General features: G+C 39.9%; 1 protein-coding gene across 1 annotated transcript in view; it reads right to left on the bottom strand.

The window, feature by feature from the left end:
* Window positions 1-300: 300 nt before the first annotated feature.
* JAKMIP2 (janus kinase and microtubule interacting protein 2) overlaps window positions 301-27760 on the bottom strand; it is a 56300-nt gene continuing 28840 nt past the window's right edge. Inside the window, exons 11-20 of the mRNA XM_052642723.1 lie at window positions 27213-27275; window positions 24621-24719; window positions 23148-23246; window positions 20966-21019; window positions 19849-19914; window positions 16573-16641; window positions 13956-14033; window positions 11899-12102; window positions 4045-4110; window positions 301-351 (exon numbers count right to left, since the gene is read on the bottom strand). Of these exons, the coding sequence (XP_052498683.1) occupies window positions 301-351; window positions 4045-4110; window positions 11899-12102; window positions 13956-14033; window positions 16573-16641; window positions 19849-19914; window positions 20966-21019; window positions 23148-23246; window positions 24621-24719; window positions 27213-27275 (849 nt within the window). The remainder of the gene's footprint in view (window positions 352-4044; window positions 4111-11898; window positions 12103-13955; window positions 14034-16572; window positions 16642-19848; window positions 19915-20965; window positions 21020-23147; window positions 23247-24620; window positions 24720-27212; window positions 27276-27760) is intronic.

A 27760-nucleotide genomic window follows, 5' to 3' on the forward strand; every position in this document is an offset into this window, starting at 1 on the left:
CGTGTAATGAGAGGCTTACAATGAGAATTCAGAGATCCACAGACATTATGATTTTCCAAAGCAAGACACTTAGCTAGAAAAAGATTCTTGACTTTCATCATGCTTCATTTCTTTAATAATCACCCAAATGGACTGGATTGATTTCTCATTTTATGGCATTTAAGACTGGCATTTAAATACCAAATGTATTTTTTTTTTAACATGAGCATACTAACATGCTAGCATTCTTCTTATCATGGAAGTCTTAGAAGCACATTTTGAGAATTAAATGGAATCTTACCTGTAAGAGGCACCTTGACATCAAGGCCATAGAATGAAGGCAAGAGAGAAGAACAAGAATAGAAACAGAAACTGCAGAAGAAAAAGAAGAGGATTATGTACAGCTGAACTCCTGCAGGCCCATTCAGGTTGTATAAAACCTCAGCTTTTCCATATCGCTCAAATCTGATCATTTCTCACATACACACAAAGTACCTTTTAGTTAAAAAAACCATACCTTTTATTCGTTCACTGGTAAAGCAGTACAATGAATAACTGGTGTTCAGCTAACATCGACTGATACATTTTTGAATTCTGAGAGGGTCTTACAGGTAATTGGTCTAAGCTCTGAATTTTATAAGTGAGAAAAATAAACACAGAGCAGTTCATCAACAGACTAATTGCATATAATTTGATGGTACAGTGAAGCCTAGAGCTTAGACCTCCTGAGTCCTACTCTACTATGTGTTATTATCTCTATTTTTAATGTGTGAGAATGTAATTAGAAAATTTAAAAATGATCAAAGCGTATGCTTTATCACTCAATGCTATCATTATTTGGTTACTATGGCAGAGCAGTAAGAATATTAATTTGCCGGGTAAACATATGATTGCTTATCCACGGTGGGCACTCCTGAGAGGGAAATGGAACAGTATTAGTAATTACATTGGGGTACCAGGCATAACCTGGGTCTGTCCTGGGTGAGTGAGGGTATGTGGTCCTCCTACGGGTATGAACTATGCTTCTACATCAGAGATAGCTTCAGACATATGAACGTATGCTGTTGCTCCAGCTTGTCATGCTTCTGAGATAGATGTCTCCTTATTTGACTCATAAAAGTTAAATGGAGTCTGAGCTGTCTCTCTTCATCAAGAACCTTCACCAGAGAAGCAAAAACTTGGGTGGAAAACATACTTTGTGTAGCACTGGTAGAAAACCAACTGTGTACTAATTAGAAAATCTTACAGATCAGATCAGTTTTCTCAAATACTGATTTCCCTGGGGATTTGCTCTTACAGAGTCATGAAGTCTTTTGACTTATTATAACCCTTCAGGAGCATTCTGTTCGACATGATAGTTTTGAATAGGTCCTGTATGGCAGTCTCATATTGGGCGTATTAATCTGCCTATTTCCTTTAATGGCATTACTTACAAGGCTCTTGCTTCATGGTGGCAAAACTGCATGAACAAGTAATAAACATGGTGTGAAGAACTATGTATTAGAGACCAGTCTAATAGAATGAGGAGCAGAAACTCTTCTTTTTTTCCATTCCTTGAAGATGGGTAGCGATAGGATGTCACCTGTAGTGAGAGTGGATGAAGGAGGGGAATGGAAGGCTTCCACTATTCCCATGAGATGGTCAGGTACCAGGGCTACCTCTCTGGGCATAAGGGATGCTTATCACTTGATTTACGATGAGAGTCTAAATTCAATGCCACATGGTGGGCAGGCTGTGGGCCTCAGGGTCAGACACCTGACCTCTGCTTTTGATTTGCCATAGACGGGTTATATGATTTTGTGAAAGTTGTTTGATGTCTTCGAGCCATTGTTTCATTATCTGTATAAAAGGGGAACATAATATCTGCTGTGTCTGTCTCAACAATCAGGTGAATCAAATGAGATGATGAATTTGGCAGTGCCTTGGATAAAGTGAAGAGCAGAATGTAGGAAGCAATGTAGCTATGTTTGTTGCTATCCCCTGATTTACACTGTGTGCGTGGGAGTTGAGGACAAAGAAGGAATATTGTATGTGTCCTGAGGGGGTGGTCACGTACCCCACAGGAAAGAATGAAGACTATCTCTGACATAAGTGATCGTTAGCCTTTTTACTATGCTTGTGGATAAGCAGAATTGAGGTCAAGTGAATAGAAGTTGCTTTATAAACCTCATCTCTCATTCAAACTTCTAATCAGAAATCTACTAGATTGCCTTTGAAATGGCTTAGTTTAGTACTACACACGGAATTTGCTGATTTAATAGCTAAATAATCCTCATTTTCTGTTAAGTGTGTTAACCTATTATAAATATTTAGGAAGTTCAGACCTGTAGAATGAAAAGTTCACCTACTTCAGCTAGGGTGGTGACATAACTAGATATAAAAATAATTCCTTTTTCTGTTTTCCCTAAGTTGTATGGGACTGAACTGAGTGAACTTACTGGGGCAGAGCTGTCTTCTCTGCAATTTCCTCCCGGAGCCACTCCAGGACTGTTTAAGAATCAGCAGAGAGAGTGATTAGGATAAGGGTAGTTCAAAAACATGGGAAATGGAAGGCATCAGTGGTGTCCTTTGACAACCATGGAAACTGTGGATAACCCCTGCCTTCTTTGGGCCTTTCTGCCAAACAGTAGGAAACGAGACTCAGCTTTTAGTTTATTACACTCTACCTTTCTCTCATTTAATCCCACAGAACTAAATAGCACACTTCAGAAATGAGGAAAATTCAAACTTGCAAGCTTACATAAGATATGCACTTCACATTCAGACATTTTAAAAATTATACTTTAATTTGACTTATACTTTCTTAGTGTTTCCTAATTTTCATGTAAGTGACTTCATTTTTTCCCTCATGGAACAGATGAGAGGAGGTGAGGGAGAGTGTTGCTGCTGCTGCTGCTGCTAAGTTGCTTCAGTCGTGTCCGACTCTGTGCCACCCCATAGACGGCAGCCCACCAGGCTCCCCATCCCTGGGATTTCCTTCTCCAATGCATGAAAGTGAAAAGGGAAAGTGAAGTTGCTCAGTCGTGTCCGACTCTTCATGACCCCATGGACTGCAGCCTACCAGGCTCCTCCGCCCATGGGATTTTCCAGGCAAGAGTACTGGAGTGGGGTGCCATTGCCTTCTCCAGAGGGAGAGTGTTACCACCCCTATATTTTAGGTACAGCTTAGACACCGTGGATAAAGTCACTTACCCAAGCTTAAATAAGTACATGAAGACTCAGCCTATGTAAGAATCTAGGGGTCTGATTGTTTGGCTACTGGACCTTATCAACTTCCTCTGAGAAGGACAACTATAAAAGCAATTTGGGATGAACCAAATTCTAGTCATTATCTTGGAAATGGCAGGTGGTTTACTATTTGCTCCTTGGGTGCCCATGGAAGATATTGCAAAACAACCATGATTTTTTGCAACACAGGGGTTCAGCAGCTACTTCCAGTCAATGAGATTGGAACTCCAGAGAATGCCTCTTGCCATCTCTGCTGTGTCCCTCCTCAGGCCCAGGGGGCTCCTGGCATCCTAGGCAGGACAATTTTGTGTTAATTATGCAAGACTGCCGAACTCACTGCAGCCAAGCAGCACCCCTGTGTTAGTCCTCTCCCTTCTTCCAGAGCACACACATTTCCAAATGCCATCTTTACTACCCAAGAGTGTTGGCTGACTAGGAAGAAGCAGTTCTTCTTTCAGACCACTGGGGAAATGACATGAAGGCAAAATTTTCATGTGTCAATCTAAGTTTCTAAACACATTATTTCAAAAAGGAAGAGGAAAGCAGAGTAATAAACCTAGAAGAAACTTTTGGAAAAGATGTGAAGATGGGAAAGGGAAAACTGAGGAAAGAAAACACTTACAGAAAAGAACAGGAATCGAAACAAACGGCAAAAATGTATAACTGAAAGCAGATGTTTTGCCAGAACCCTGGTGCCTGACTACAGGCAGAGCTTAACTATACCTGCCTACACACAACACACAATAGCTGAGAAGAAAGAAACACAGTGAGTGAAACAAATACTATTGTCTGATCTAAAAAATAAAGATTGAAATACACACTGAAGTTCACACATACCTTTTCTTCTAGGTCCTTTATCTGTCTTTTCTGGATGTCTGTTTTATCTTCTAAGTCACGAATTCTCTGAAAAAAGGGGGAAAAAAACCAAATGCTTTACAAAGTGTTAAGTTAAACAAGACCATTCACCAGCCTAAAACACAGAACTTCCCATAAAAACATTAGCATCTGGAAATGTCATGTATACATTTTTCTACATCCGGTGGGTTATTGCATATTTCAAAAATTGCTTGTATTCATATTCAAAATGATTGTCATTGAGTGTATTTTAAAAATATTTGCCATCCTTTTCCTTCTGGGTCAATCTGTCTCTGCAGACCTCTTCCCTGTGACAGAGGTATGGTTCTCACCCCACTGCACTTGACCTTGGCCAGTTAGACCTGTTTTGGCCAGTGGAACATGAGCTGGGCGTGAGATGTGGGAAAGTCACCTTTTTGTGGAGACAGCTGTGTGTCCCAGAGCTAGAGAGAAAGAAACACACTTTGTTAACAGTAAACCATTTGGATTAAGGTTTTTGATTGTTTATTGCCTCATTAAAAAATGGCTAAAAGTGGCTCACACAAATGCCATTAGTTGCTGTTCTACTTTTTTTTCAATCTTATTTCAAATTTGTTTCAGGGTACGATATTCTCATAAAACCAAACTAATCAATTTTCATAAAACAAAGTTAGAGACTACACTTCAAAAAAGAATCCAAAGAAGGAACTGATAACTTAGGGGAAAAAACAAATGTTACAAGAATAGCACAAGCAATCTTGAAGATAAAAAATGCTCAGAAACATCTTTGAAATTACCTGTAAACTGTAACAAAACTTCAGTAATTTAAATAGCACAGATTTGAAATCAACATTACATAGACACTAATTTGCAAGTGACAGAGGAGAGTGAAAATGCTGGCCTAAAGCTCAACATTCAGAAAACAAAGATCATGGCATCCAGTCCCATCACTTCATGCCAAATAGAAGCGGAAACAGTGACAGACTTAATATTTTGGGGCTCCAAAATCACTGCAGATGGTGACTGCAGCCATGAAATAAAAAGACGCTTACTCCTTGGAAGGAAAATTATGACCAACCTAGACAGCATATTAAAAAGCAGAGACATTACTTTGCCAACTAAGGTCCGTCTAGTCAAGTCTATGGTTTTTCCAGTAGTCATGTATGGATGTGAGAGTTGGACTATAAAAAAGCTGAGCACCGAAGAATTGATGCTTTTGAACTGTGGTGGTGGAGAAGACTCTTGAGAGTCCCTTGGACTGCAAGGAGATCCAACCAGTCCATCCTAAAGGAGATCAGTCCTGAATGTTCACTGGAAGGACTGATGTTGAAGCTGAAACTCCAATACTTTGGCCACCTGATGCAAAGAGCTGACTCATTGGAAAAGACCCTGACTGGGAAAGATTGAGGGCAGAAGGAGAAGGGGATGACAGAGGATAAGATGGTTGGATGGCATCACTGACTCAATGGATGTGAGTTTGAGTAAACTCCGGGAGCTGGTGATGGACAGGGAGGCCTGGCGTGCTGCAGTCCCTGGGGTCGCAAAGAGTAGGACATGACTGAGCAACTGAACTGAACTGAACTGAATTGGTTTTGTAAGTGAATAAAAGTTTTCAAATTTCCTCTGGCAAATTAAAGGCCTTATATGTTCATAGCATAGGGTTAAACAGTGTAGGCTTGTAATTTAGTATAATTAGTCTTTTGGGAATAATTAGAAAATGGAGAACTGGAGTCCAAGAAGAAAACAATGGAAGTTAAATGATGTGATAACATAGAAAGACCAGTTTTTACAGTGCAATGTGGGGAGACAAAAATGCAAGCTGGAACAAAGAACAGTTGAATTTGGAAACTACAGCCCCTCTCTCTGAACAGTGGTTCTCAACTAGGGGTGATTTTGCACCCCAGATGACATTTGGCAATATCTGGACATTTTTAAATTAGTTAAAGTGATCTTAGTATATTCACAAAGTTGTGCAACCATCACCAATAATTACCCAGACAGTTTCAAATCACATGTGATCACCAGTCACAACTAGCATCTAAGGGGCAGAGGCCAGGAATGCTCTAAATAGCCTGCAGTACACAGATCACTCCCCGCCAACTTCCACCAAGAAGAATCATCAGACCCAAAATGTCAGTCAGGCAGAGACTGAGAAATCCTGCTTTAAATGAAAGGGGGTGAGGTTTCTGCAGGAGAAGAAGGTGTGTTTTTTTAGAAGGACTGTGAAATTATATGACAATGAACGCTGATATGTGTGACAATGAATGATAAAGAAATGTGTGTGATGTGTGTGTTTGTGTGTATTTCCATAGTGCTGCTTATGCTCCAAAGCTACACAGTGAAAGACTAAATTTGTTAGCTATTTCTACCTTGAGTGTGCAAGTATTTCCTTGATATAGTCTATTGGATGTGGAGGCAAGCCCTACAATCAAGTATATCATGGGCATGAGAGATTAGTGTAGTGTCTACTCAGCCTCCAAGTCTGCGCTTGCTGGGCACCTGCTTACATGTACAGGATTGTGCTGGATGTAATGGAGAACACAAGTAAGGTGTCACTTAGTTCTTGATTTCCAAGAACCATCACATCCAGATGGGGAGATAAAAATGGAAAAAACAGATTATGTAGAAAGCGAAAACAGAGCAAAACTAAGCATAATTCCATCACCAATCTCTAATACCTCGTACAGTGCTTAGTTGTACAAAGGAGCTGCCTATACATATTAATTGAGTTAGGTTTGCTCCATTGTGTGCTGTGGGCTTTATTTCTTTTTCCTTCCCAGCTTTTCCCAGACTGCCGTCTGATCTAACAGGAAACCCTGCAGAGTCCAAAACAGATCTCTTTTCTACCAAGTAGGAAAGGTTCTCCTGCTCTCAAGTGTACCAAGTCCCCCATCAGAACTGCGAGAGGTTACTGCCTGCTTCTGACCTCCCGCATCCTACACCCATCTACAGCAGCCAGTGCGAACTCTTAGAACATGAAACGGTAGGCTTCCTTGGCAGTCCAGTGGTTAAGATTCTGCGCCTCCAATGCAAGGGTGTGGGTTCGATCCCTGGTCACGGAACTAAGATCCCACATGCCATGTGCCACAGCCAAGAAAATATCACACACGCACCAAACAAAGAATGTGAAATGATCACAGCAGTGCTTGAGCTTTAGGGGGCAAGGAAGAGGAAGAACGGAGAGTCAGCCGAGTTGCTCTTAGAATAAAACCCAAACTTCTTCAGGCCCAGCATGATCTAGCCCTGTCTCACCTCTGCAGATTCACCTCACAGTCGCCTTTCCTCCGCTCTGCGTCCTCCTGCCATACTGGCCTTCTCTCTGCTCCTTGAGTATCTCAAGCATTCCCACAGTAGAGGCTTAGCCCCTGCTGATCCTAACTTCTGGCCACCTTGCCAAGATCTCTGTGTGGCTGGTTCTTTGGGATTTCAACATCTTCAGACCAGCCAGTTTGGAGTGGTTAATGCTACTCCCGAGCTCTCCTTCTCACACAACACACACACACACAGACACATACATGTGTCTTCAGAGCACTCTCTGAAACTGCCTTGGCCGCTGTTTGTTTGCCTTGTCACCCCGTCTCTCTTCACCTGCAGGACACATGAGAGAAGTGACCTTTATGTCTTCGTCCGACATCACATTCCCAGCACCCAGCACAGGCAGGCCCTCAGTAACTGGTCTTGAACGAGTGCATAAAAAAGTATGGTATATATATATTTTTCCAGTAATAAGTGATCCATTGTTTTCATCTGGGAGAGCATCCTGCAGGAGATAGAGCTTACACTGGGATTAGAAAACATTCGGATAAACGCAGCAGACTTTGAAGGGCATTTGGGGGTCAGTAGTAAGGCAAACTGGAGAAGGCAATGGCACCCACTCCAGTACTCTTGCCTGGAAAATCCCATGGACAGAGGAGTCTGGTAGACTGTAGTCCATGGGGTCGCTAAGAGTCGGACACAACTGAGCGACTTCACTTTCACTTTTCACTTTCATGCACTGGAGAAGGAAATGGCAATCCACTCCAGTGTTCTTGCCTGGAGAATCCCAGGGACAGGGGAGTCTGGTGGGCTGCCATCCATGGGGTCGCACAGAGTCGGACACGACTGAAGCAACTTACCAGCAGCAGCAGCAGTCAAGCAAACGAAGGCTTACAAGTGGAAAATCATGACCTCAAGGGTAAAGGAAGAGTTCTGCACAAATAGAGGAATGTAAGCTCTGGAGACTGTCTTAAATCCAGTTTTTAGGGGAGGGGTAGCCAGCTACTGAAGGACCTGGAGATTTCTGCATGACTAGACTCAACTGGAAAGTGGGATCATGGAAGCTTTTGAGGAAGAAGGTATCATTGGAAAAGGTGAGAAGGATAAGAAAAACCCCAGCATTTTCAGCCTGAGTGCTTTGAGATATCGTAGTTCCACTTCCAAACATCTTGTCTGCTGTCGTCCCCTTCTCCTCCTGCCTTCTATATTTCCCAGCATCAGGGTCTTTTCAAATGAGTCAGTTCTTTGCATTAGGTGGCCAAAGTATTGGAGCTTCAGCTTTAGCATCAGTCTTTCCAATGAATATTCAGGACTTGTTTCCTTTAGGATTGACTGGTTAGATCTCTTTGCAGTCCAGAGGTCTCTCAAAAGTCTTCTCCAATACCACAGTTTAAAAGCATCAATTCTTCGGTGCTTAGCCTTCTTTATGGTCCATGCATGACTACTGGAAAAACCACTGCTTTGAATATACAGATCTTTGTCAGCAAAGTAATGTCTCTGCTTTTTAGTACCCTAAGTTTGTAACAGCTTTTCTTGCAAGAAGCAAGCATCTTTTAATTCCATGGCTGAAGTCACCATCTGACTTTGATCACCATCTGATACTGTAGCCCAAGAAAATAAAGTCTGTCACTGTTTCCATTGTTTTCCCATCTACATGCCATGAAGTGATGGGACCAGATGCCATGATCTTTGTTTTTTGAATGTTGAGTTTTAAGCCAGCTTTTTCACTCTCCTCTTTCACCTTCATCAAGAGGCTCTTTCGTTCCTCTTCACTTTCTGCCATAACGGTGTCATCTGTATATCTGAGGTTATTGACATTTCTCTCAGCAATCTTGATTCTAGCTTATGATTCATCCAGCCTCACATTTCACATGATGTACTCTGCATATAAGTTAAATAAGCAGGGTGACAATATACAACCTTGACTCACTCCCTTCCCAATTTAGAACCAGTCTGTTTTTCCATTGCTTCTTAATCTACATACAAATTTCTCAGGAGGCAGGTAAGGTAGTTCGGTGTTTCCATTTCTTTCAGAATTTTCCACAGTTTTAGGTGATCTACACAGTCAAAGGCTTTATAGTGTAGTCAATGAAGCAGAAGTAGATGTTTATATGGAATTCTCTTGGCTTTTCTATGATCCAATGAAAGTGAAAGTTGCTTAGTCATGTCCAACTCTTTGAGACTGCTCCTCTGTCCATGGGATTTTCCAGGCAAGAATATTGGAGTGGGTTGCCATTTCCTTCTCCAGGAGATCTTTCTGACCCAGGGATGGAACCTGGGTCTCCTGCATTGCAGGCAGAGTCTTTACCATCTGAGCCACCAGGGAGGCCCTATGGTCCAATGGATGTTGACAATTTGATCTCCATTTCTTCTGCCTTTTCTAAATCCAGCTTGTACATATGGAAGTTCTTGGTTCATGTACTATTGAAGCCTAGCTTGGAGGATTTTGAGCATTACTTTGCTAGCATGTAAAATGAGTACAATTGTGCAGTAGTTTGAACACTCTTTGGCAATACCCTTCTTTGGGACTGGAATGAAAACTGAGCTTTTCCAGTCCTGTGGCCACCGCTGAGTTTTCCAAATTTGTTGGCATACTGAGTGCAGCACTTTAACAGCATCATCTTTTAGGATTTGAAATAGCTCAGCTGGAATTCCATCACCTCTACTAGCTTTGTTCGTGATGATGCTTTCTAAGGTCCATTTGACTTCACACTCCAAGATGTCTGGCTCTAGGTGAGTGATCCCACCATTGTGGTTATCTGGGTCATCAAGATCTTTTTTGTATAGTTCTTCTGTGTCTTCTTACCACCTCTTCTTGATATCTTCTGCTTCTTTAGGTCCAGACCATTTCTGTCCTTTATTGTGTCCATCTTTGCATGAAATGTTCCCTTGTATCTCTAATTTTCCTGAAGAGATCTCTAGTCTTTCCCATTCTATTGTTTTCCTCTATTTCTTTGCACTGTTCACTTAGGAAGGCGTTCTTATCTCTCCTTGCTATTCTTTAGAACTCTGCATTCAGATGGATATATCTTTCCTTTTCTCCTTGGTGAAAGGCAATAGAAACTTGAGAATATAACACACCTAACAGCTCAGACCAGATTAACTTAAACAGAACCTTCTCTTTTGGGAGTAAATACCTTAGCTGATTGAAGAGACACTTAAAAGCATTGACAAAGTTTTAATCATAAATAAATTTAGATAACTATTTCTCCATCTTAAAAATAAACACTTCTACAGTTCTATGACACACCTCCCACTTCGCTGAAATTAATTAAATGCTACTGCATTCAAAGAAATATTTATCTAGAGGACAAGTTCATTCCCTTAGAGAAGCAATGATTCTATTGAGTCTATTATTAAATGCTTTAAAAACTCTCTTCAGAGCTGAAATCCAAAACTTTATGATGGAATCTCACGAAATGCACGTGTTTATTATCTTTGGAACAAAATGGCTTTAGCTTTAACTTGGGTAATTTACTAGCCTATAAAGATCCACAAAATTCTTGGCCACAACTGAAGTGTGGTAAATGTCATGATCCCCATAAACTGTTCTTACTGGTGTCATAAAATAACCCGTTCCTTTGCTACTCACCTTGATCTCTAAAGACCACATGATTCTCGCCTCTTATATAGTGCATCTGGATTTCATACCAGTTGCTTATTACAGCTTATGAGTACCAAGTACACTAGCCTGGAACTTTCAGTTCTGGAATTATTACAGAATCTGCTTTTTGACCAGCACCCTAGTCTTTGCCTGCCAAGGTATGATATGAAAAAATAGTTGAAATTAAGAATGCTAGTTATAAGTTAATCCTGGGTGTTTATTCTGAGCCTTGCTGGTCTAGAAAAGTCATATAAATGATATGACTCATGCTGTGGAAGACATTATACCGCAACGTTTATGTGCACTGGCCTTGCAGTTGGGCTGATCTGGGTTGTAATTGCTGCTCTGTGGCTTACTATCTGTCATCTTGGGCAAATGACTTAAGCACTTTTTTCTTCAGTATCATGATCTCTTTACGTTGCAATAATAAGAATACTTACAGCTGTGGGCTGTTATGAGGATTAAATAAAATGATGGAAGGAGAGCCCTTAATTTAGTTTCTGACCTACAGCAAATGCCAGTAAATCAGAGGTGGCTTCCAGGCTTTATTGTTGCTGCTGCTGTTTATTCTGGGAATAAAGAGAAAGGCCCTTGATCCCTTTCACCCTCTTCTGATGATTCCATCAGGTTTGGTTATGGACTGGGGTGAAAAACAGCATGATCTCTGTCCTGGAAAAAGTCCCAAAGAGTCCCTTTCCAGGAAAACGGATATGATCAGGTTCCATGAAATTCAAAGGGTATTATTTCATGACAAAGTTGTTGCAAAAACAGTAGCATGACACAGTGGTTCTGAACTGCCAATTTTCTTCAGATTAATTCATTAAGAAACCATCACCCTGCTTCTGAGTGTAGGCGTAAAACAGCAGCTATTTATTTTGCTCTCTGAAAATAGCTTCTAGCTCTCAGGATTCTTCATACCCACATCAACACTCTGTACTAAGCACTAGGTCTCATGTGCTAAGCACCACCCAACACAGATGTAGCAACTCCATCCTTACCTGATGGGCCTGCTGTAAGAGCTCCATTCTCTCCTGGAGAATCTGACAGTCGTACTCTCTGCTCTTCCTTAGCATCTGCCGCCGTAACTTTTCCACTGCTGTCCTCAGCTCCTCCTGCTGCTTTTCACTTAATAATTCACCAAATTTGATAACAGTTTCTTGCTGCAGAGCATTGTACAAAGTTGCTTCTAGTTCCTGGATTCTCTGGAAAATAGAAAACTTTGGAGTTTAGTATCTTACATGTAGTGTACAAACATACACCTGTGTATATGGGGAGGGATGTATTATTTTACTCTCACAGGATCATAGCAACAAATAAATGTCAAAGCTTATCCAGCTTAAATATCCTTTTGATGATTCCCTTTATAAGAAGCCATAAGGGTAATCTAGCCAATATGTAAACTTTCCTGATGGAGGGGAATTTGTTTTTTTTCTTGGATCCTGTTTATTTCACATACTTTTCCTTTTCAGGAAGTCCTTACCTAGTTATAACTGTATATCCTTCTATTCTCAAAGGTAGCTGAGAATAAATTTGTTCTCTCTTTCATTTGGCAGATATTTAAAGATATCTATTGTGGCAGCATATTATTTAGAAATAAGCATTGCAAAGTGGTCCATGTAATAATACTTGAAATTGGAGGTATTTCACACACACTCACAGTGCCACCTCTCTCCACATGACACACCTCTTAAGATGGCTTTATAGTCTCCATTTTTTTTTCTTAAAAATTGGGAAATAGAGCCTAAGACCCTTTGGAATTGGTCTGTTTGTTAATACTCTGAGGTTTGTAGTTGCTCTAGCTGTAAAATGCCTCCTTGAGGCTCTTCTTTTTTAGATGAGGAGTCTACAGCTTTGTACAGCCCAGTTTTCTTTTCTTTCACATGCTTCAGATACAGTTACCACAATCTATAATCTGATCCCCACAACTCTGACAGAGGTGAAAGGACATTGCCTGGAAAGGGATGTCCTCCAAGCTCCTGTCCTGGACTAAGTGGGTTGCCTTACCTTTTAAAAGTTAAAGATAAAGTCTTCAGTCCTGGGACACACATACATGGTCTAACGTTATCATGTGTAGGTAGAGGAGGCAAGGTTGAAAGGGTAGGAAGGGAGGGAAAAGTCACCTCCTTCTTTATTCTCTAAGCAGAGGGCAACTCCCTTTCCCCATCAGGCAGTGTTCAGAATCCCTTACTCAACTTGGAGGGGAAGTACCAACTCATCTTTGTTATCAGCAGGGGCTAAGTGCTTCACTCTTTTCCCAACAGCAATTCAGGTTGCTTCCAGGAAAGCATTATAAAAACTTTTAAGTTTCCTCTTTTTGTCTTGAGTCATTACACTGTGTTATGGTGGCAGGGCAGGGTGGTGCCCACTCAGAGAGAAGAAATCCAAGCTGCAGTCCAACATTAAGAATGATGCTTTATGAATTTGTTACAGGGGAGTGGATCAAATGTGCTCCCAAGTCAGCATAATCTGGAGGAGAGAGAAAGATACAGCCCATTTCCCCCATACAGCCTTACTCACTGAAACTGGATTATGGTAGTTACGGCCACAATGCCTGGAGTCAAACCTAAGCACTACGTACTCACTTTCCAAGCTGGGCCAACGTCTTCCTCTCTCTAAGCCTTCATTTTCTCATATGTAATATAGAAATAATAATATTCCCTATACCTCATAGGGTTGTTGTAAGAAATAAATGAGTTGAAAATATGTATCATGTTACATACATTATTATTCTACCCTTAGATTAGGATCCCCAACAATCAGATTTGATTTACTAAATTTCTCTGTAATCAACACTGTCATCCAGTCTGTCTTTCATTTAAATATTGTTTAACAATATAATTCAACTGTTTGAAAAATGAATTACAATGAAATATTTATTAACTATTATAATAGTATTATACATTTGGTCTAAAATGAGAACTGGAATCCACTGGATAAGCGAGCTGCATGTTGTGGTCTATTCACATACATGACATGACAAATCACACAGGATGCTTTACTACAGAGCATATAACCATCCACACTCAAGAGTGTCTTGAATGTCTCTTGTACCTACCATATATGCTTGGTCGAGGGCTTGTTTCCTGTAGTCTAGCTCTTCCTCCAGATAGCCTTTGATTTTGCAGAATTGTTCCTAGAAAAAATGGCCACATTAGTAGATAGAGTCAGCTTAGTTAACAAGAACGTGATATCTAAACTGTACTGATTAATGTTTTCTCTAATTCCACTGTAAGACAAATCACTAGTCTTTGTAGGGTCAGAGATCTTGTCTTTCGGGGAAATAGTTCAACTTTTACAATTTCACACAGGGGATGTAAAAATCAGTGGAAAGAAGCATAAAATGACAAACAATCCACATGGAATGTCTAAAAGAATTTTCATATCAATTTAAGAGTGTGCCACTAAGGACAGACTTTTTTTGTTTGTTATGGCTTCACTGCATAACATATAGGATCTTGTTTCCCTGACCAGGGATCGAACAGGAGACCCCTGCAGTGGAAGTAGTCTTAACCAATGGACTGCCAGGGAAGTCCCTAAGGATAAATTTTTGACAAGATAAATGCTATAGATGCTAACTAATAAGCATATCTGTGTAAATATACTATGAGAGTATATTGTTATGAGAATGTTATGAAATGTAATAGAGCAGAGTTGTATAATAAGAAACTTAATTCATTCAAACTCAACTGTGAATCATTAGCAAACACAAAGCTAGATAGTAATTCAGAGAGTGGGAGCGATTCCACCCACACTGCTACTTAATGAGTAAGTGTCTGCCCTTGCTATAGAGCCACGGTGATCCAGGAGATGTAAAGCTGATGTTACCTTGCTTGTCCTCAGTTTCTGAGTGGTTCTCATATTGCAAGCATCCTGTTATTTGCATTAAAAAATATATCTTTGTACAGAACATAGCCCTAAGCACAAGTTAATTCTTTCTTTGTATGCTTAACAAGGAACAAGGGTCTCTTCCAATGCTGAAGGTAAACTTGACTGCACCAACTTTTTTTCCCCTGTTTTTATTTTTGGCTGTGCTGGGTCTTCGTTGCTGGGTGGCCTGGACTTTCTCTAGCTGCGGTGAGCAGGGGCTACTCTTCGTTGTGGTACACGGGCTTCTCACTGAGGTGGCTTCTCTTGTTGTGGAGCATAGGCTCCAGGGCACACGGGCTCCAGCAGCTGCAGCTCTTGGACTCCAGAGCACAGACTCAGTAGTTGTGGCACACGGGCTTACTTGCTCAGCAGTATGTGTCGTGTTCCTGGACCAGGGATCAAACCCGTGTCCTCTGCATTGGCAGGGATTCTTATCCACTGCACCGCCATGGAAGTTCTGCGTTGATTTCAAGAGAGGTTATGTCTGCATGCAATTTTGTTGTTGACTTCCAGCTGATTACATCTGAGCTCCAGTGCCTAGAACAGTGCCTGTAATCATCTGATTGCCTAATAAAAATTTTTGTATTTAAAGTGTTCAAGGGTATTTTGAATATAGTCAGTTCTTATTAAATCTTTTGATTTTAGAGCCTAACCTGTTGGTAAAATGTAAGTTCTGTGTAAAATATCAGCAAATTTTACAAATTTGCAAGCTGTCACGTGCTATAGAAATTCAAGTTGTTTTTACTATAAGAATCTCCAGCCGAACAGGAATTGCTGCCTGTTTTTTAGTAATAGTGACAACAGTAATAAGGACCAATTCCCAGGCTAGCGGATTTAAACAAAAGTTAACTGTGGCAAAATACATATAATAAAAACTTTATAACCATAACCATTCAAAGTGTGTAGTTCAGTAATGTTAAGTATATTCACAAGGTTATGAGACCAATCTCCAGGGTTTGTTTTATCTGCAAAATTGAAACTCTGTACCTATTAAACAACAAGTGCCCATTTCTTCCTCTTAGCTCCTGACAGCCATTATTGTGTCTTCTGTTTCTATGAGTTAGACTACTCCAGGTACCTTATGTAAGTAGAATCACACAGTACTGGTCTTTGTGTGATTGACTTATTTCACTTAGCATACGTCCTCAAAGTTCAGTCATGCTGGAGCATGTAGGAGAATGTCCTTCTTTTTTAAAGGCTGAATAATATTCCATGGATGTATATACCACATTTTGCTTATCCATTCATCCACTGATACAGACACTTGGGTTGCTTCCATGTTTAAGCTATAGTGAATAATGCTGCTTTTGAACACAAAAATCTCTTCAAGAGCCCACTTTCAATTGTTATGGGTATATCCGCAAAAGTGGTGTTGTTGTATCATGTGGTAATACCATTTTGAATTTTTTGAGCTATCACTAAGCATACTGCTTTTCATAGCAGCTGTACCATTTTATACTCCCAGCAATATTGCACAGGGTTCCAATTTCTCCACATCTTCATCATTGTACATTACTATTTTGTTTTGTTTTGTTTTTAGTAGCAGCCATCTTAATGGGAGCGAGATGGCTTGGAGATTTTTAATACCAAAGTCATACCCATCATTTCTGTAAAGTTTACTATAATTATATACGGTAGAAAAATTATTTAGCCTAAGGGGAAAAAAAAACATATAACTGGATTTTCTTCAGCGTTAGTTTTGGAAATACTACACAATTACAATGTGACATTTTTAGAGAATGTAACTTGAAATTGATGGGTATTTCAATTTTTCTCTGTTTTTATGATACCTCATCTTTACTCACCATGTCACTTTCCAATTCCATCATTTTCTGGTGCAGGGCAGCCTCTGCTCCTTCAATTTGCTGGATCCACTATGGAGTAAAGCAGACACAGGGTTTGACATGACTGCTTGATGTGGTCTAGATGGTACCATCTCCTGAGCTGCCGATTTTTCTGAAGTTCTTAGTCTACTAAGGGCATTTTATCTTGGTGTATTTTATCTCTTAGCTCAGAAACAAGTTTATAATTTCCCACTCATCCATTAATTCACTATTCATTCAACAAATGCCTTCACTGTTATCCACCATGTATCAGGCAATGTGCTAGGTACCAGGGATGTGAGGGTGAATAAGAAATACATAATTTGCCCTCATTGGAGATTGCCATGAGAGGCTTTCTTGGAAATGACATTGCACTGAAGTGTAAAAATTGAGTCAGTGATGACCAGGCAAAAGTGAGGGGCAAGTTCCAAGCTGAAGGTATGTCTAATTCCCTATGACTGGAGGGAGCACGAAGAGAGAAAGAGCAACAGGTGAGATGGAGAAATGGCAATTTTTCAGTATATGAAACTGATCACAGCTACATGTTGAAGAATCATTTTGTTGAGTACAGACACATTTTAAATCACACAGAGAATTTACTTTCTTAATACTTAGAATATGTTGTTCTAAGTATTAGAACATCAACATTAGACGGCATTATTAGCACTGATCAACACCCTGAATAAATTCAGACTTCGAATAATATAGTGTGACCCTACCACATATATGGTTTCAGAGAATAAATTATTATAATGGGTCTTTACGAAATTAACCAACAGTTTGTCCCCCAGGGAGGCAACCGGGCAAAATAATTAAGTGTGTGGGTCCTAGAGGTCAACTTCGTTGTTGCTCAGTCGCTAAGTCATGACAGACGCTTTGCAACCCCATGAACTGCTGGGCCACCCTGTCGGCCTCCCTGTCCTTCACCATCTCCCAGGAGTCTGCACAAACTCACGTCCATTGAGTTAGTGATGCCATCTCACCATCTCATTCTCTGTCATCCCCTTCTCCTCTTGCCTTCAATCTTTCCCAGCTACCTTGGGTCTAATCCCAACCTTAGCTTTTCACAGCTGTGTGGGTTTGAAACATTACCTGGTTACTCTAAGTCTCAACTTTCTTATCTGTGAAATGAGATTACTAATAATGTGAAGCGTAAAGAAGATAATTAACCTAAGGCCCCATTCACAGTGTATTGCATCTACTAGGTACTCAACGGGATTCTAGCTTTTTTGGTTAACATTCATTTTTATACTTCTGCACTGTTAGAAATTTGCCTCACTACTAGCTATTTTTTCTTGGTTTGTGATAAATTATGTGGTGTACTGAACATTTTTCTATATATTAAAGCCTTGATATTCACAAGGGACTGCCACTAACAGCTGTTTGGCTGTAAGGAACATGGGGAAATACAAACAGACATGGAGACTGGAGAGATGCTAGCCTCTCAGCTCTTGAACATACACAGAACTTCCCTCCTGAAACAAATTTCAGTCCAAAGTCATGGGTTTCTTGTACACAGCCTCATATTGCAATTGTGTACCACCCAGTTTTATTAAAACGCTCCCTCTGGCTTGCTGCCCACTTACATTGAGAAACAAATTCTCTTGTACATCATGTTTTTAAGAGAACTGTCAAATGAAGTAGTCTCTGCCTTTCATAGAAACTCCCCCAAGTTTTCTTTGCAGTTTTAAACTAAAGTGACTTTTCTTGCAATAAAGAAAAGCCCTTTATGACCCCAACTGGATGAGATGCTCTGGCTATCACTGCCAAATAAATGTAGCAGAACTGGTGGTAAGACTGTGTTTTCTTTATTATTGTATCACTAGAACAATGTCTTCATGAATTCACTCATTCAGTAAACGCTGATTGATCTCTTATTAAATATGCTGGGCTGGGAAACTAGGAAAACAAAGAGTGAAAAACAGAATCCAGAGTTGCCTCATGGAACTCATAATCTAGTGAACAACAGCATAAATTAAAATGTAAAAAAAGGTGTTTGTATTACAGTTGTTAAAATCCAGGGTAACAGAAGCACAGGTCACTGAAGGAACACAGAGAAAGAAGACCTAACTAGACTTGGGTGAGTAGGAAGGCTTCCCCATGTATGGGAGGGTCTGATGATTAATATTTAGCCAGACAAGGGTAAAAAAGGGAAGAAGGGAAAGCTTGACAAAACCAATCGTATAAAGGACCAAGGGGTATAAATACATACAGGTAGACAGAAAGAGTTAAAGAGCAAATTCCAGATATTTCCCAAGATATACTTCAGGATGTATCCCTAACACTTCGGGTCTTAAAAAAGAATACAACCACAAGACCATTTCCACACTGCAAACTTAACATTAATTCCTTTTATCATCTGGTACCTGGTCCATATTAAAACTTCCCTAGTTGTCAGCAAAACGTTGCTTTTTTCACACTTTGTTTGCTTGAATCAGATGTAAAAAAGGACTGTTTCAATATTTCTTAAGTACCTTTTTATGTTATAGAAATCCTTCTACCTCTGCCATTTTTTTCTTGATGTCATTATTTTGTTTGAGTAACGAAACTAGATTGGTGCAAGGTGAATGCTTGCTCATGGTTTCATTTAGTTTACAACATGATTTTTATGCATTTATGAAATTAAAAAAAAACCATCTCAAGAAACTTATACGACAGTTCTCACTTTATCCAACTGTGTGCACCAGTTAACTATGTGCCGATTTTCAAGGCACCCAGAATACAGCCAGTTACCAGGCTTCTTCACTTGGATCTTTCCTTTTTTCTCTCCCTTGCATTTACCAGATGTAAACACAAGGGGGCAAGAGAACGCTCAGCACTGCCCGTCTGACAGTTCCCAAGTTAACGTTTTCTGAATGAGGCCGCAGGGAGCCACCACCAAGTTACAAAATCAGTTGGAACAACTGGTTTATGTACACATCCAAGGAAAAACCCGTAGAAAGAGCCATGCTGCTCCAATTTTCCACCTCTTAATGAAAACTTCTTCCTTACTGGTTTCCCAGCTTGGTAAAACAATGGCTTCAGTAATGTAATCCAGGTTTTGCATTTTTACAGAAGTATATTTTTAAGAGGCTTCAAAGTACCCACCCCAAATCAGTGTGTAGACTCTTATTTTGTATATTCTCATTCTAGCTGGATTAAGAATAAAATATTTATTAGGTATTCAATAATGCAAAATCAGGTGCAAAGAGAATGTCCTTCCACCCCAGGCATTAAGTCAGACACTGAGATGATTTGAATGTTAGTACAATTTATTACCTTTTCTGCCAGGGACAGCACAGTGCTGGCCTGAATTATAGCCACTTGCTCTTCATTTCTTAAATTCTGTGCGGGGTGAGGGGGAGAGAAAGAAAATAAGCTGAAGATGACATTTACACTGTTAGAAAATACTACCTAACTTGCCTGCCACATATACATGCATGGAACATTCACAGTCTATTCTATTCAGTAATAATTCCTAACAAAGTGTTCATTCAAAACCTGTAAAAAGTACATTAAATGTGATGCTTTTATATCTCTAGTCCTGACTTGATTTTATGTTTCACTGTAAACATACTTCATTAACAGTCATAAGAAAAGCAGAAACCAAAATGAAATAAAATCTCTTCATAGCAGTTTGATATGATTTAATTGATTTTTTTTTCTGCTTTGATAATTTTTCAAGGGAAAAAAATAGCATGACTATTTCAACCTACATGCGTCATTCATCGAGTATCTCAATGAATGGTCCTCCCACTGAATTAATATGCCTTGACCCTGTCAGGAAGGTGTTTTAGAAAGAAAAAAGATTATAGTTTCCTGGTACATTTTTATGGGGCTGCCACCAACCCTACTATTTAGCAGTATTTGCAACTGCATGACTGATTAATTTTATGGCGGATGCCTCCCAGCAACAGTTAGAAGGTAATTAGCTTTAATCACCGCTGATGTCGTCAGCATGCCAACCTGAAACCTGCCCAAGAAAAGCACTTTCTGCGTTCCCACTTCTGCCACTACCTTGCAGAGACCCTTATAATCCTTAAACCGAGTGGCCTGATAAGTTGTTGATTCTCTTCCAGAATTCATAAGCTTAAGCGAACCTGGAGTCTGATTTGTCACTATTTTTTTTTAAAGTTTTTTTCAATTTAGGTATGCATGTAAGAATGTATGTATTTCAAGTATAGTTGATTTACAATGTTGTGTTAGTTTCAGGTGCACAGCACAGTGACTTAGTTATATATATTCTTTTTCAGATTCTTTTCCCTTTTAGGTTATTACAAATTAGCGAATAGAGTTCTCGTCACTTGCTCTTATTTTATGCATGATGCATTGGCAAGTATTTCTTGCTTCTCTTTAGACAAATTCATATTTCTACTGCACTTTATTCATTACTTACCCCATTATCACCCAAGATATCAAGCTGCTTTATGAGATCAGGGATATTCACATCCTGCAAAATCAAGGAGTTGCATTCAAGTCAAAGGCGCAAGAGTGGCTTAACCATTCTATCAGTGCCCTAACCTTAATGAGAGAGGACATTTTAAAGCCTGTACCTCCTTGAGCTGTTTTCAATCAGTCACAACTGGTTCTACATTTCCACTCTGCTTCTTATGAGCTGTGTGGACCTGGAAAAACTCCTTAACAATGCATTTTCAATTCAGCCCATTGCAAAATGGAGATAAATACTTCCTTCTTCTTCACAGGCTGATTTGAGGATAAAGAGACTGTATATAAAAGGGTCTAGGATGTATAAGAACTCAAAATTTTCTCGGTAAATTTTTTTCTCATGATTACTGAACCTTTATTCCGACTGTGGTAGATTTCAAATATAAAGAAAAGTAACAGTAATAAATGTAAATAACCAGCCAATTTCACTCTAATGGGATCTGACCTGGTTGAGATTTTGACAGCTGCATAGAAAACTACAGTGCAGTTTCATTTTGGGGGCATTTAGTATTAATTCCATTTATGGGAAACAGCTTATTTTTATTATGTCGCCCCACCCCAGTCAGTTTGAAGCAACTGCACCATTTAAAGTGCTGTTGGGTATAAATTACATACACTGGATTAGGCTGTCTGTGATTTATTTAAAAACAAAACATCTAAGGAAAAGACAAGGTGAAGTGCTTCTCATTTAGAGTTGAATCAAAAAATTGCTTTGGTTTACAAATTTTCATGTAGGCCAGAAGTTTAAACAACATGAGAAGGGTTTACGATGGAAGTCAAGGAAGCACAATTTTCTACCTGATTTCCCCATTAGTACCACTTTCTCCTCTTCCTTATGTTCGGATAACACTATGTGTGTGTGTGTGTGTGTGTGTGTGTGTGTGTGCTAAGTCGCTTCAGTCGTGTCTGATTCTTTGTGACCCTATAGACCGAAGGCTTCCAGGCTCCTCTGTCCATGGGATTCTCCAGGCAAGAGTACTGGAGTGGGTTGCCATGCCCTCCTCCAGGGGATCTTCCCAACCCAGGGATCAAATCCAAATCTCTTTAAGTCTCCTGCATTGGCAGGCGGGTTCTTTACTACTAGCACCACTTAGGAAGCCCAGAGATAACAGTATAGCAGATCCCTATCGGCAGAAATACAAAAGTCTAGCTCAGTCTCAGAGGTAAAGAGAAGGCAACTAAAGCAGGTATATTTGGCAGTCAGAGTGGGAGCAGGCGGGGCCGTGCAGAAGGCACGAGCAGGAGGACTCCTAGCCTTACATCTGGAACAGACCGTTGCTATGTGATTTTGTCACATGCAAGGACAATATATTTTCCAGGAGACGGAGCCACTTCCACTAGACCTTAACATTTAAAATGTATTCCAATATCACTAAAAATAAAATTATATACTATGTCTACGTGAACAACATGTTATAATCCCTAAAACCTTCCAAAAGGGAGTGTGTCAGTTGCTCAGTCGTGTCTGACTCTGCGACCCCCCCATGGATTGTAGCCCGCCAGGCTCCTCCGTCAGTGGGATTTCCCAGGCAAGAATACTGGAGTGGGTAGTCGTTCCCTTCTCTGGGGGATCTCCCCCCCCCCAGTAATCAAACCTGGGTTTCCTGCATTGCAGGCACATTCTTTACTGTCTGAGCCACCAGGGAAACCCCAAAGGGAAATCCTGCCTAAAACACTCACAACAAAAGAGATGGTGGTGAGATGATTTCTAGATTTCTTCTAATACTGAAATTCCAAGATAACGAATTCCACAGCCATCAGAACAGCACAACAAATACCTTTTTATCTGGCATGCTTGAAATATGTTTCTTCAAGCACTGAATTTATTTAATATTTCCTCTAGATAATCAGGGGTAATTATCTTTACACATATTTTGATTCTATATCACTCTTTTTAAAATAATCATTGCTTCCTATTTTTTTTTTGCTGTTACCATTCATATATCTGTCACACATTTATTTGTGTACATTCTGTTAATTCTCCCACAGACGTGACTATTTTCAGTTCCTACATGGTTTGTATCAAAATGACACCCAGTGACTAAAAGACCAAACGGTGACCAGCAACCTCCCCTTTTCCAATTCCCAGATCTTCTACTGTCCACAACACACACAAGGAAACGTCTGCCTACCTTGACACCTTCTTTCATACAGTAGATCTGGAGAGCACTCACACCATCTGAGAATGGGTGAATTTGTAGATTAAATGGAGGGGATCGTCTCTCTCTTTCCTTGAAATACAGTGAAGAATATATAGGAATTGAAAAAAAAAAAGCATCAACTGATTAATCACTAAACCAGTTTTCTGTGTTCTCTATGCTATTTCAGCAGTTTATCAATATGCCATTTGGCAAAAAAAAAAGAAAAAGGAAATTGAACTCAAGATGTTCATGTTTGAATGTAATGGAAAATAACTGATTATCACCGTGTCATCCAGGTTTGCAAATTTTTTTGATCAGGGAAATGTGGGAAGTGAAGTTCCATTTTAAACTGTATGAATATTTAGAGCTTTCAGGTGTCACAAAGAATCTTCTTCTGACCATGAAGCTTTATGGCAGCTCAGGGCCTTTTGCATATTCAGTTCACTCAAGCTTGATGAGTATGATAAGTGGGCTACCAAAATGACTTACTTCTTTCCTGAAGCATACCAACTGCAAACTCTATTCAAACCTAATGTTTGATATTATTCAAACCTAATCTGAAATATCTTCAAGAAGAAATTGCTGGCAAAATAACAAAGAAATCAAATGGGAAATTTTCTTATCCTTTACATATCAGCATACTTCAACCAGACCCTTAGCCAGATTCTGCATGATACAATCAGAATATGATTTGATTATGTTTTACTTTAAAAATATAGACTCTGAAACTTAAGTTAACCAGAGAATTTCCTAAAACAAATTACCTTGCTTCTTAGCCTTTTGCATAATGCATTACAGAATAAAAAGTTTACTTACAAATTCAAGAGTCTAACAATAAAATACTTTTGTATATAGTATATTTTGAAATATAATTTGAAATATATAAAAGAAATTTTTCTGAGTCAGAATTCAATGGAGGATAGAAATGATTATGTTAAAGAAATGAAATATTTATGAAGTTTGAAATCTACTTGCTGCTAAGTCGCTTCAGTCACGTCCGACTCTGTGCGACCCCAGAGACAGCAGCCCACCAGGCTCCCCCGTCCCTGGGATTCTCCAGGCAAGAACACTGGAGTGGGTTGCCATTTCCTTCTCCAATGCATGAAAGTGAAAGTGAAGTTGCTCAGTTGTGTCGTGATCCCATGGACTACAGCCTACCAGGCTCCTCTGCCCATGGGATTTTCCAGGCAAGAGTACTGGAGTGGGTTGCCATAAAAATTATTCATTAGTCTTAATCATAAAGGCAGACAATTCTGAGTTGCATCAGTGTTTCACCACTGACTAGTCACAGGAGTTGGGCAAGTTATTTAACCTCAGTTGCCTCATCAGTCAAATCTTGGTTGTGGCTGTGAGGTCCAGGGTGTGTATGTATCTGAAATGCTTAATTCGGCACCTCACAACTAGAGTGGGATCAGTGTATGTTAATTGTCATGATTATTTTTATCATCATCATCATTTCCTTACTTCTAGTTCTAGGTTTCGAAACTCCAGCAGCTCATTCTGGTCTCTGGCATCCTGTAGTTCCTGTTGGAGACGGTGATTTTCTGCCTCTTGTTTTTCTATCTAATAAAGTAAATCCTCAAGTTAGGTGGACATTGCAAAAAAGCATCTACAACTTTGCAAAGCGAGCATGGACAGCATTCATTTACTCAGTGAATAAAGCATCTAGATCATGAAGAAAAAATCCCAAGTACATGTGAAATCTTTGGCTTTCCTTCTAGTTACCCTTTGGTTGAATTGTTTGGGTCATAGAGGAAAATGCTGGAGGATACTCCATTCATTGAGATCAAGTCTAGGGACCCTGTGAAAAATGAATCTGTCCCATGTGGTCAGGGACAGCGTTCAAGAACTAGATTATATGATGCAAACAACGGAGACTGACACCTCTTATTTCTGGAGTTACAAGTTGCTGAAGAAATATTTTTTATAAAACAGCTCTGATCCTACACAAAACTTTGTTGAATTCTAGTTACCTTCAGAATAAAGCCAAAGTCTCAATATGGAAATAAAAAACTTTAATAATCTGCTCATCCTATTTAGGTGTTATCACTGTTTGTCTACATACATACACACACTCACTCACATGCGATTACATGCACTTGGATCTAGAAACCCAGATCTACCCTATGGTCTGATTACTCCAGGAGCTCTGTCGGCCCATCTCGGCCTGAAAACGGTTCTCCCATTTCCTTTTCTAGGTGAGGAAATCCTACACTTCCATGACATCTCCTACCATAAGAGGCTTCCCCTGGCTCCTCAATCCAAAATGACACCTCTCCGTTCTGTTTTCCCACAGGGTTTTCCTGCAGGATGTCTAGTATAACCTGATGAAGTATGCCATTAAGTTTGTTTGTTTACAAACCTGCCTTGCCCTGCATATATACTATATATATACACAGAACCCATGTGCACAAGGCATCAGAACATTTCCATGGTCTGCAATCGGTTTGGCGCTGCCTTCAATATTAGCTGTGTGAGTGGGCCTTCTGTGCAGTGACTATTTAAAATCTTGAATTTAGAAATAAAAAATCAAGGGCTTTTTAATCTAGAGCAAATCTTACTTTCTTAAGCATAAACACTTGAAGTAGAGTGTTTAGTTTTATTGTCGCTTTGGTTTTCTTTTACTCTTGGAAGGCTGAGCTCAAAAATTCCCTTTATAGACCAAAGGAAATCAGACAGACATAATGCGAGTTAGTTTTTAGATGATAAACAGTGTGATAACACTTATTACTGGGCATCTTGGAGACTACTAAAATTCTCTTTTCACTTAGCCTCCTGATATAGAAAAATAAATATAGGGGGAAGTGAGATACTATATGACATTAATTTATGTAGTCAACCAAGTTTTTTACATTAGATTTTTGTGGTTTAGTAAACATTCGAAAGTTTTTATAAGTTGACTATTTCCTAGAATCTTGGATTGAGATCAGAGATGGGATATTTGGGGAAATTCCTGGATCTGGTGCGTAGCACTAGCCATTACATTAATGGTTCACAGGTGGCTGCAATTGAAAAACAAGGGCCAGTGTCCATAAAGTTTCTTTACAGGGATCATTAACCTTTCTGAGAGTACCAGTCCTCAATCCTGGAATACCTACCCTGCTTCTATGCATCAGCTCTGTCTCTTATCATGCAGAAAGTGAGACACAACCAGCGGGAAGGGAGGACAACCATCTTCTTTCCCTTACCATGCTTACCAGGGTGTTGCAGTTCATTTTCATTACTTGTCAAGGCCAATGAATATTGGTAGAAACAATTCTAAAATAATTTTTACATAACTCTGTGTCACCCTTCAGAATTACTTCCCTTACTCACATGGTCTTTCTCTTTTTGTTAAGAATAATATAAGATTATTTTGTAATCACTTCACATAATCAAAGGCAAATGTTAATACCAAAGGAAAAGCCATGTTTGAATGTAAAATGATCTCTGTTGTATTTCGCTACCCCAAATCAAAAGCCTACGTTCAGCTAACCCAAATTAATTCTATCTATTGGGCCAAAACCATGCCTCTATATCTTGATTTGTTGAACAACCTCCGGGACACGCTCCTTTATGCTTTGGATGTATCTTTTGAAACGTTCTTTCATAAAATAAATACATAAATAAGCAGCCAAGATTAGCAAAAAGTTAACAGTGAGAACCCAGTCAAGGCTAGGTTGCAGCATGTCTTGGAGTCACTTCCTTGTACAAAATCATCAGTCCTATTCATAAGTGTTCTTGTAGACGGACAACCACATAGGATGTGTGTGCATATGGGTATATATATATGTACAGTAAATATACAGTATATATATATGCAACAAATCAATAGGTTTCAGGGATCACATCTTTCAAGTCGGCACAATGCCCAGCAGAGCCATGCACACCACGGGCCACTCAACTGATGGTGATGGCAGTGACAGAGATGCGGTTGGGCACGCAGCAGAGGGGAGCACAGCTGGAAAAGCCTCCCCGTCCCCTAGCCCCTGTGCCACTCCTGAGAGGACCCCCTGCTGCTCCTGGATCTCTCATCAGTCTCTCCTCTGCCCCATTAGGGTGTTGCGCCCCACATACCTTTTCTAAAAGCTCCTGGTTTCTCTTAATGAAAAGTTGTTTATCTTCTACCCAGTGTGAATCCTGTTTGACAAAGAATATCGCGCAGTCAGCATTTCAGAGTGGCACGAAAGAGCATGTGTCGTCAAACCACTTTGCCAGAGCTGTCTTCTCTCCACCCGGTTTGTTTGCCTGCCAACGACTGGTAAATGTCACTCACCCCAGCCAGCTCCTCATTCTAAGATGTTGGGGCCAAAGTTGCCAGGAAAATTTAACCCCCTTTTCACTGTCACTCGCTAACTCTATCTTTTTCAGTCTGAATAATCCAGGACCAGCCTTCTGGGGACTCAGAAGTGACCACACAGGCAAAAAGTGAAAGGGGTCAGAATGCACACAGGCTAGATACATATGGATGGAAAACATTAAAATGCAGAACCATCAATGTAGCATAGAGGCAAAGAATGCAGCTTGAGGGGCGGGTCTTGGTCTTAGCAGGTCATGATCACTCTAGGCTAAGTGTGCAGCGCTCCTCTTCCTTGGACATTCTCTCTCTTGCCCAGCCTCATTCG

Source organism: Budorcas taxicolor, chromosome 7, assembly GCF_023091745.1.
Source record: "Budorcas taxicolor isolate Tak-1 chromosome 7, Takin1.1, whole genome shotgun sequence".
In the NCBI taxonomy this organism is placed as follows: domain Eukaryota; kingdom Metazoa; phylum Chordata; class Mammalia; order Artiodactyla; family Bovidae; genus Budorcas; species Budorcas taxicolor.